The sequence below is a fragment of the Akebia trifoliata genome, chromosome 14, assembly GCF_017979445.1.
Source record: "Akebia trifoliata isolate Shusen 1 chromosome 14, ASM1797944v1, whole genome shotgun sequence".
Classification (NCBI taxonomy): domain Eukaryota; kingdom Viridiplantae; phylum Streptophyta; class Magnoliopsida; order Ranunculales; family Lardizabalaceae; genus Akebia; species Akebia trifoliata.
In genome coordinates, this window is record NC_141388.1 from 8009506 (window position 1) to 8020533 (window position 11028).

Here is an 11028-nt window from a genome sequence, read left to right on the forward strand (position 1 = left end):
ATGGAAAGAGGATGGGTGGGTTTTGTAGAGAACGCAGCTGCGGATCTTTTTCTCTTCTACGGTGATCGTCGAAAATGGACCGTTTGTGAGGGATCTGAGGTGGAAGATCAGAAGAAAAAACAAATTTTTTTTTTCGTTTATTATGTCGCGCAGCTGTATTGACGAGTTGGGGAAGATGACATAAAAAAAATTAAAAATATTATTAAATAAAATGTGGGACGAATTCGATATTTTGTCAATTGTTTTGATCGATGATAACTTGATCATCCGAACTCCAAAATTGACAAATGAATACTCTATTTCACCTAATTTTTCGTTTCGGATCTAATGGTGCAGTCAATTTCTACAAATTATGTCTCCATAAAAAATTTACATTTTTGGCCGGAGGTGACCCCTAAACTTGATGTCGTTTTCGTTTTTGACGATAATTCGACTTCCTGATCTCCAAAAACGACAAATAAATAATCCATATTCAATAATTTTTTATTATGAACGCAATGGTATAATCGAATCTTATTAATTCTTTCTCTAACAAAAAGTCACTATTTTAGTTTGGTCCGATCCGGTAATCGATGATTTTGCAACTTTTATATTTGGACTCGCATTTGAGCGTGCTTACAGGCTAAACTATGTTTTTCGATCATTTTGAATCTAATGGTGAGGTTAGATTCAATTAAAAATGATCAGAACAATGTCCTACAGTTTTACCCTAAGTCCCACTTTCAAGATTTTCTTACAATTTCATTATTTATTTTTTTCTCGAGATACGAATTAAAAATTCAGGGTGTTACAGAAGGAGATTAGAGGGAAAAAAATGGAAAGTTTAACCTCACCTTAGTCTTTTTCTTCTTCTTGCCCTTAGGTTGAGTTTTAGGGATTTTTAAAGAGGTTTTAAGATAATAGGAAGGTTTAGAGAGATTTAGGCAGAATTTTAAATCACCAAATGAGTTTCTCCTCTTTGTTTTGAAATGGTCTCTTATTTATAAGATTTTGGAGACCCTTGGAGGTAACTTGTCCTAAAACCTTGGTTACCCAAATATTCTAGGAAAAATCTTCATGAAAAATCACAATTACTCCTTCTAACTTTGGCCTTGATGGTCTTTATCTTCCTGTTGGGTCTCACCGATCTTGATAATCAATGGATATAATAGAGGTTAAAATGATCTTAAGACCTTGAGCTTAAGTCAAATGTGAGGGAACCAAGCCAAATGATATGTAATTAGATGATATATCTTTGGCTTCTTTGATCATTTCCTTTGAGAGAATCTCTAACAAACTAGGGATAGGTTAGTCATTGGGTATAAATTCTAGAAAATTCTCTAGGATGGACAACAGTGTCATAGACTTTAAAAACTGGTTAAATTTTATTGAATGCCATGAGTGTTATGTAATCTTTGTAAAAGGTTGGATGGTAGAAGAGAGATTAAGGAATGATTTCTAGAAAAATAAGCCACTAAGAGGAAGGGTTAAGGGGTCATTTTTATTAAGAAAACTCGAATGCACATGGACTTAACAATTGTTCTAATTGTTTGGGTTGAACTCAAAGTTCGGCCAAGCTAAATTTAATACTGATAGAACTTAAGGTTCAGTAAGGCAAAACTTTAACTTTGGCTAAACTTAAGATTCAACTGTATCAAATTTTGCCTTTAGTGTGGATGAGGTCATTCCATGATTAAATATGACTTGGCCGAAGGTAAGGTTTAGCTAGACTTAAAATTTTCTCTGAAAATGTCCTTCGGATCATCTGACTTCTCGAAAATTGGATTTTAAATTATTTTGAAAAATTACGTGGGTCAAGTCCATTTTCAAAAGGTTTTTAATGCTCTCAAACTCGGCCTAGGTAAAAATGGGGTGTCTACAACATTGAACGCATTCTAAAAAATATTAACTCAATCTTTAGTATACAACTTTGGTGAGATAATTAGATGTTTTTATCTAAAAGCTAATATTTAATAGACAAAGTCTAGTTATGAGCCATTAATCAAATATCTCTCAAGACCTGAATTAGAACCCAAAATTGAGTTTAGTTAGGACTAAAAATAAAACACTTATGTCAAAGTCAATATAGATACACGTAGGGTAAAATTCGAGTTCACCCTTTATAACTCAAACTATAGCTTCAGTGGCGAGCCCTTCTTTTGTTGCCCAAGTTAGATAGATTAAGGGAAAATGCAATAGAAAATGACTTCCCAATTCTCCCAATGCCCTCAAAAAGTCATTTCTTCAATAACATATCCTCTTTTTATGGGCAATTCTCTTTCCTTAACTTTTCCCTCTTGCTATTAACCTCCTTACTTATTGCAAATGATTGAGAACTACCCTCCCAAAAATCTCAAGGATGTGGGTATAATTTTTCCCCAATCAAGGAGTCAATTAATAGAAAGAGTCCCTAATTTGAAAGTTACCATTTAAGAAAATGGAGTACTTGATGTGGTCAAACGCTTCTAGATTCTTGGGATAGTTTCCATTTCCCTACATAAAGAAAGGGAAGAGCTCATCTTGAGACTCTACCCTCCTTGACTCTCTTTAATGTAGGTAGAGTGGCCACTTAGCTCGACTTAGGTACTAAGTCGAACAGAGTTTCCTCGAATATGAGGTATTACAGGATTTTAGGCTACATGGAAAAATTGGGATGACTTGGGGTTGATACTTACAGATCAATAAAACTTGGCAGAGTCAACCTAGATTAAAAAAAAATCTCGAGTTCTAAAATGATGGGTTTGACTTTATTTTATATATTGATATAAACTGAGTCAAATGGCTTTTCTTAAGAATGGCAAGGTGAAACTAAACGAAATATTGAATTTTGAAACCATAGGATCCAACCTCTTACTAGAGTGCAATTATGGTGCATTTTGAAGATCCCACAATATTTCCATGTGTCATAAATAAAATAAAAAAACATGATTGGATGCCATAAGGATGTAGATCAAAATATAACTATATAATGTCACACCTTCCTAGATTTTGGGGGCGTAGAATAGTAGAACTTATCTTAAAAAATGAAAACTTTTTCAGCTTCATCCAAAGCTTTGAAAATAAATAGTCATCTAATATCAAATATTAAGAAACTCAACTGGCGTGTACCTGTAAGAATCGTAGATTTTTTTTTTCTTAGGATACACAACTATACATCCACATAAAACATGTGCAATCGTGTATCCCGAGAAAAAAAATCTATAGTTCTTGCACTTGCCACGTTAGTGAGTTACTTTGTCAAGTTGAGTTACAAAACCGATACTCTAAAAAAATGAGTGTCGACTCAATTCACTGACCTGATAAGTGTAAGAATCGTATTTTTTTTTTTCTTTCAGGATGCACAACTGCACTTGTTTTATGGGAATGTGCAATTGTGTATATTTAAGGGGAAAATCTACTGTTCTTGTAGGTTCCATGTCGGTTGATTTTTTGAGTTACCCACTGGGATTAAGTTAAAAAAAAAATTGCCTAAAGGTCTTTGAATTTTGAGACCATCGGATCATAGTTTTAGATGTCCACGTGTAAAGGGTATCTGCGGTCTCCAAAACGTGGGTCTCAAAAAATCTATACTCTTTTAGTAAGGTCGCACCCACTCACACGTGTATCGATTTTGGTACAGTAAGCCAGGTGGACTAATTCAGTCGTAGGCACGCACGACAGAATCTTCTCACATTTCCTAACATAGTAAAACATCGGCGAGGAGAAGATAGCAAGCTATATAGAAAATCGTGGACCACAATTTAACTTTATGCTTTTATGAGGATCGAGTAGCAGCGATTTATTTAAGAGACAGGCTATAGCCGGTTGACATCTAGACTGAAAATTGCGCGTTTGCGATGGCCTGATACGCTCATTCGAGGAAGGTTCTTGCGGTAAAAGAGGCTTTTTTCACTTACTTTAAAAGAGGAGCGAAGCACCACAAACCAACTTCAGTTCTCTATCCCTCTCTCTCTGCATTTTCTTTAGGGTTTCTCTTAAGGTACGTCTTCTACCCCTCATTTGTTCTTAGATCTTCCCTGAATTCGAAGCTTGTATGGGGTTTTCTACCGAATTCGATCCAATTCTAGGGTTCTAGACGTTTAAAATCTCTTCATTTTTTTAGAACTCATGTCTATTTGATTGGATTCCTATTTTTTTTTTTTAATTATAGAAAATACTGTGGAATATGTGTGGATTTTAATTCGTTTATCTGTTAATTCGTTCCAATCGATGATATATGATATCTTCATCTGATCTAGTTTGAATTTATGAAGATTTAGTGATATTTGATTGATTCGATTTTTCGGATTTTCTTCTTTTCATGTATTTCGACGGTCTTAGGGTTTAGGAATTTGGTTCTTTGATACATCTAAAGGAGAGATTTTTTGAAGTTCTTCGTTCATATAATCTCTTATTCTTGCTTGTAAAAGAGGAATCCAGTTATTTTTCGTGTTCAGATCGGTTAGGGTTTATAGAGATTGAGAAAAAAAAAATAGATGGTTATGGATCCGCGTTTCAGAGGATTCTCCAACTCCATTAATGGATTAAAATTCAATGACGGGTCTGGGTCTGTTTCCGATCAGAACCTTATGAACATATTCAAACTCGAAGAAACCTCTATGATAAATCACAGTTTCATGGATCTTCCTCGTGTTCCACCTGATCGAAACCCTACTAGTAATGTTCCATCTTCAAGTGTGAGCCCTGAGGAAGATTCTCCCGAAGACTGTGATTTCTCTGATGTAGTTTTGAAGTACATAAGCCAGATGCTTATGGAAGAAGATATGGGGGAGAAGAGTTGTATGTTTCAGGAGTCTTCGGCTCTTCAAGCCGCAGCCAAACCTTTTTATGAGATCCTTGGAGAGAAATACCCACCTTCGCCTGACCGTCACCCTATTTATTCAGATCAAAATGCCGAGAGCCCAGTTGACAATTCTACGGGAACCTATAGTAACTATAACAGTAGTAGCAGTACCAGTAGTAATAACAACTTGCCGGAGCCCAACTGGGTTTTCGATCTCGGCGTGTATAACTCATCTCAGATGCAACCTTTCCCTGTCGATTACACTTTCCAGTCCACTCCTCAATCTTCTTTTAGCTCTTCGAATAGCATCAATTATGTTACCGATGGTTTGGGAGACTCTCCTGTTAGTATGGTTAACATTCCTAATTTATATTCTGAGGGCCAATCTGTTTGGCACTTCAACAGAGGAGTTGAGGAGGCTAGTAAATTCCTTCCAAATGGTAACAACCTGATTCTTGATCTAGAGAGTAATGGGTTCTTACCTCAAGAACCGAAGAAAGAGACCAATGAGTTTGTGGTCAAGGAAGAGAAGAAAGATGAGAGAGAGCACTCACCTAATGGTTCGAGGGGAAAGAAGAATGTGCATCGGGAAGATATTGATTTAGAAGAAGGGAGGAGTAGCAAGCATTCTGCGGTTTTCTCTGAAGAGACTGTGCGGTCGCAGATGTTTGATGAGGTGTTGCTATGTAAGGAAGGTAAAGGTGGTAATGCTGTGTGTACTCTCCGGGAAGCCTTGCAGACTGAAACAAGTAAGAATGTGCAGCAGATCGGGCAGTCGAAAGCATCCAACGGTGGAAAGTCCCGAGGTAAGAAACAAGGTGGTAAAAGAGAAGTTGTGGATTTGAGAACTTCTCTAATTCACTGTGCCCAAGCTGTTGCAGCTGATGATCGTAGGAGTGCGAATGAACTATTGAAGCAGATCAGGCAGCACTCTTCTCCTTTCGGGGATGGGACTCAGAGGTTGGCTCATTGTTTTGCGGATGGCCTCGAGGCACGCTTGGCTGGCACCGGGAGCCAAATTTACACAGCCCTTGTTACCAAGAGGACATCTGCCGCTGATATCTTGAAAGCTTACCAGCTCTTTCTCGCTGCATGCCCATTTAAAAAGATCTCAAATTTCTTCTCGAACCAAACGATAATGAATCTGGCTGAAAATTCAACGAGACTTCACATTATAGATTTTGGTATCCTCTATGGTTTCCAATGGCCTTGTCTTTTCCAACGACTCTCAAAAAGACCTGGTGGACCACCTAAGCTTCGAATTACTGGGATAGATCTTCCCCAACCTGGTTTTCGGCCAGCAGAGAGAGTTGAGGAGACAGGCCGTCGCCTAGCAGATTATGCTGAGAGTTTCAATGTCCCATTTGAGTATCATGCTATTGCTCACAAATGGGAAACCATTCAAATTGAGGATCTCAAGATTGACCCTAATGAGGTGCTTGTTGTAAATTGTTTGTTTCGGTTTAAAAACTTGCTTGATGAGACTGTGGTATTGGACAGCCCAAGGAATGCTGTTCTGAACCTGGTAAGGAAGATGAATCCAGATGTTTTCATCCATGGAATCATGAATGGGGCTTACAGTGCCCCCTTCTTTGTTACGAGGTTCCGGGAGGCTCTCTTCCACTATTCTGCACTATTTGATATGCTTGAGACGAATGTTCCCCGCGAAGATCCTGAGAGGATACTTCTCGAGAGAGATCTCTTTGGGCGAGAGGCTCTGAATGTCATAGCATGCGAGGGCTCAGAGAGGGTTGAGAGGCCAGAGACTTACAAGCAGTGGCAGATGCGAACTCTGAGGGCGGGGTTCACGCAGCTCCCATTGAATCAGGAGATAGTGAAGAAAGCAAGGCATCGGGTGAAATCAAGCTACCACAAGGATTTTGTTATCGATGAAGACAGCAATTGGATGCTACAGGGATGGAAGGGACGGATCATCTATGCAATTTCCACGTGGAGGCCAATGTATGACTCTTGAAGGGCATTTCCTTTTGAACTTGGAGAAGGGGTAGGGTCGTAGACTGTTTTGTAGATGTCTTCCTGCCTTTGGTCCTATAGTCAACAATAGTCTATAGGGTACTCCTTGGAACCCTGACGAAAGGTACTGCTTTCTGTGTGTGTGAGAAAATCTTTGCTATGATCTTTACTTGTTTCGTTTGTTATTAAGTTGGTGGATCTTTCTTTGTTTGTGAATGTAGGTGGGGAAATGGGAATTGTTGATTTTGATAGGATACCTGGTAACAATATAATGATATGAAGAACATCCATCTGTCTTAAAGAAGGAAGATTTCTACACATTGCCGACATCGATTTAGCTGTTCTGATGTATTGCGGAATAAAGGATATGTATAATCTTTTATTTATGATTGAAATAAAAGAATAGGCCTTAGAGATGTAACATGTATCTTCGTGTTTATTAGCAGGAATTTGTTATGGTCTGTCCTGGCGAGGTTGGGTGTTAGACTGTTATACCGAAGAATGATTGTTGTAGAACAAATATTCAAAATAATTTATGGAGGGAGTGGCGTTGGTTGTTTAATAGGAGCAGTAACGAATTTGGGGGCATCTTTGCTTGCTTGCTTTTTTGTCTTTTGCATTTTTTGAGTGAATTGATATTCTGTCTTTGAGCATTTAGGTTTCACACTGCATTGGTGCAAGACAGGACAAACGTAAATTTGTGCTTGATTTGACAAATTGGTCTGGGATTTCTGTTCCACAAATGTTTGCCTACGCTTCAAAACTTCACAATGAATTATTGGGAGCGAATGGTCAGGATTTTTAAAAGAAGTCATAACCCATGCTTTAGAAGGGTGGGGTCACATACCCCCAATCAAGCGTGTAGCACGACGAGTAGATGAACCATATTGTCCATGTTGACAAATGTAGGACGTGTTTTACGCGAAGTTTTGAAGTAGACATTTGTTGATGTTTTCAAGATTGGCACTAATAAAAATATCATGTAAATGGGCAGCCTAAGAACTTTGTCAAAATCTAAATTGACTTAATTATTGTAGTGTAACTTATTATATTAATGAATAACACCAATTTAGACGAGATCAAGGAGAGACTGAAACTGAAAAAAGGTCTCAACCCCGGCACGAGATCTAAATTCTAAATTACTTTCTCTCCTGATTTTTTATTTTTTATTTTATTTTTTAAATTACCAAGTTGGTCTGGTTTGAACTCAGAAAGAGATGTGCATATTACTGAATCAGTTGGCACGATTATAATTTAAGGTGCACAGACAGCACTATGTCCAACACTGCACTGGTAGATATTAGTTATGTAGGACATACACAAGACCACAGAAATAATGCCAATCCGACAACAGTACCGATAAAAATAAAATATATACACTATCAATATGACACCAAGTAAAGTTATTGCGCGCAGATAATAATAATAATAATAATAGTAGCTCGCCAGTGTATATTAATATATATAATATGCTTTACGAAGCAACCTTTATGAATGGGCCACAGTGAGAGTTGGTTGTCTGGTGTAGTAGTGGTGGTGGTAGTGGTCCTCCTGAAGATGCCATATACGTGGTGGGCAGGCGGCCATTCGATACGGTTGGTTGAATAAAACAATTGCCATTCTCATATGCCCACCACCACATCCCAAATGACTTGTACCCGTGTTGTATCAGAGAAGCACTCTAAAGTGCTCAAAACCACCATTATTATATACAAAAAAAAAAAAAAAAAAACTAATAATCTAACATATAAAAAAGTTTTATTTATACTACCAGTGGGGTGGGGGGGAAGCATGTGATGGAGATATAATCCCCTCTTAACAGATATAAAAAAGACAAGATACTCTAAGCACTTTGGAGGTGATACTGATTTTAAAATAATAAAATAAACTTCATAAATACGTTTGTAGTGTTTAGGTGGTGTAGCATCATCATCATATATATAGGACGTTCACGTTCACTTTCACTTTCACGGGTGGGTGGGTTCTGTTCAGTTCAGTGTGGGAGGTGTGTATCCAAAAGGCTGCTGCACTCGTATCATCTACTTTACATTTGCCGACATTTCCAACTTTTCGGTGTGGAGAATCCATATTATCTTCATCAGATAATGAAGTGTGAAAGGAAAATCGGTCTCCTGCTTTCTCACGTCTGCTATCGTGACCCCAAAAAAAAAAAAAAAAAAGGTTTTCTCTGCAGTCTTCGACACGTGGCATTATAATTCCCTCCCCCACTTTCTCTTACAACTGAATATACACGTGGCACATAGTCTCATCCAATGGGTCGACTTTATACTGATTATATAGTCCTTAGCCGAGTGGGGCACCACAAACAATTCTGCCCAATTTTTATTATGATTGTTTTAAATAAAATAAAAAATATAAAGAAAATTATCGATAAATGAGATTACAAAATTAAAGAATTTAAGTAAATAGCATCAAAATCTTTACTAATAACTTTTACAATATACAAAAGTTGAGCATACAATTAAAACAAAAATTAAATTAAATTAACAAGAGTTAAATATTCTCTTTTGGGCCTATTAGGCCCATGAATTTTGTATTAAGGTTTGATTATCAAAATAAATTCCTATAATGAACTCATAGTCTTTCCCAATAACATCTCATCTTGACCCAAAAAATAAAATTTTATATGTAAACGAATTCATAATGGTTCACACAGCTTGAACCATTGTTTCAAGCAAACCAGAAGTTTTTTTCAATTAGCTTTGTTCTATTTGACATCCAACCAATTACAAAATCTGGTTGAATCTCCCATTTGATCCAGCTTTTTTGAAACATTGGTGATTAACCCATTTGATTCAATATCCAAAAGAAATTTGGATCCCACTAATATAATTCATTGAGGTGAATTTTTTTTATTTTTTATTTTGTTTGAAAAATTAAATAAACAAAAGAAACAGTCACCGATAAAAATAAAAATAAAAATAAAAAGTATCTAATAATTACCCATCATAAACATTTCGACATTTTGATCCACTTATTTCATTGTTATTTCAAATTATTTCCACTAGCCAACAGAGCTAAATGAATTCACTGACCAATAATATTCTTTTGCAAAAAATTTCACCTGACGTGTTTCATTTTACCCATAATAAGGGCCTACTTGTAATTTAAAATATTAATTTAAAAAAGATATAATGTCAAATGATAATTTTGTAATGGAAAATGCTAAACTCGGTTTAGAATGACTCTTATGTAATTTGGAAAAGAATAATGTTGGAGGGACATCAACATTGACCTCAATTCACACTTTGCTGACGTCTAGGTGTGGAATCGAGACACGGATGAAAAACATGCGCACCTTCACATCAGCAAAGTGTGAATTGAGGTCACTCCAGCTCTGACTGTTTTGAAATCTAATCAACGTGACCATTGGGACATGCGATTGCAATTGCTTGCTTTTTTATTAAAATGACCCTAGTTATATTAAATTTAAATGTAAAAGTAAGGGCATTTATGGCCACTCAAATTTTGGTGTCGAATGACTTCCACTCGGCCTTCTCTCATTATAATAGAAAAAAGATGTAATAATACCGATATAAAAAATTAAAAAAAAATAAAATAAAAATCTATTAGAGGATATATTTCAATATATATTATATTAAAAAAAGAACCTCTGATCTCTATAGCATAAATTTCCAAATGGGCCCATTAATTTCTACTGCCCATTTCATTTGTTCACACAGGAATGAAGCTCACTGAATAAAAAACTTCGGCTACACCGAACAGACTTCATTGCTTACAAATAAAAACTACTCTACATTAAATTAATCTCTGTCATACAAATTATTTTGTTAAGTCTGCCACAAAGGACCAGTACTATTCAGCATGCTCTCAGGCTAGAATTAGAGAGAAATAAATCAATTTGGAAAGTTTGAGGTGCTGAGATATGCATGTCCTACCAATGTATACCCTAGTCGTACCCACTATGTGAGGGAAACTTATGGTAAAGTCCCAATGGACATAATGTCTTAATTCTGCCTGAATCGATGAACGGGTGTGTAAGGAATGTTAGATTCGGCTGGACAAAGATTGGTTCCATGGCACCTCTCCATGCATTTGGTGTCATGGAAAGAGGTTTCAAACCTAAATATGGTTCTGATTCATAAGGGAGAAGAAACACAATGGGACATTAAATCCAATGTTTCAGCTCTTATCCTACATTCCATGTCGATTTTGGCAAAGTTACGTGAATTGATTTTTCTTTTATTCAAGGAGTTCTTTTATGCACTTTGTTCAAGTTTCTTTAGTTTGCACAACATTGTAGGACGGAG

At 36.6% G+C, this 11028-nt stretch overlaps 1 protein-coding gene across 1 annotated transcript; it reads left to right on the forward strand.

Annotated features, from left to right (window-relative positions):
- Positions 1 to 3846: 3846 nt before the first annotated feature.
- On the forward strand, positions 3847 to 7298 carry LOC147385981 (scarecrow-like protein 9). Its single transcript, XM_086422358.1, has 2 exons — positions 3847 to 6860; positions 6958 to 7298. The coding sequence occupies exon 1, from the start codon at positions 4455 to 4457 to the stop codon at positions 6735 to 6737; it is 2283 nt and encodes a 760-aa protein (XP_086278484.1). The 5' UTR covers positions 3847 to 4454; the 3' UTR covers positions 6738 to 6860; positions 6958 to 7298.
- The last annotated feature ends 3730 nt before the right edge of the window (positions 7299 to 11028 follow it).

Excerpts from the sequence above, each read along its gene's own strand:
- LOC147385981 (XM_086422358.1), top strand. The coding sequence starts at position 4,455 with ATGGTTATGGATCCGCGTTTCAGAGGATTCTCCAACTCCATTAATGGA.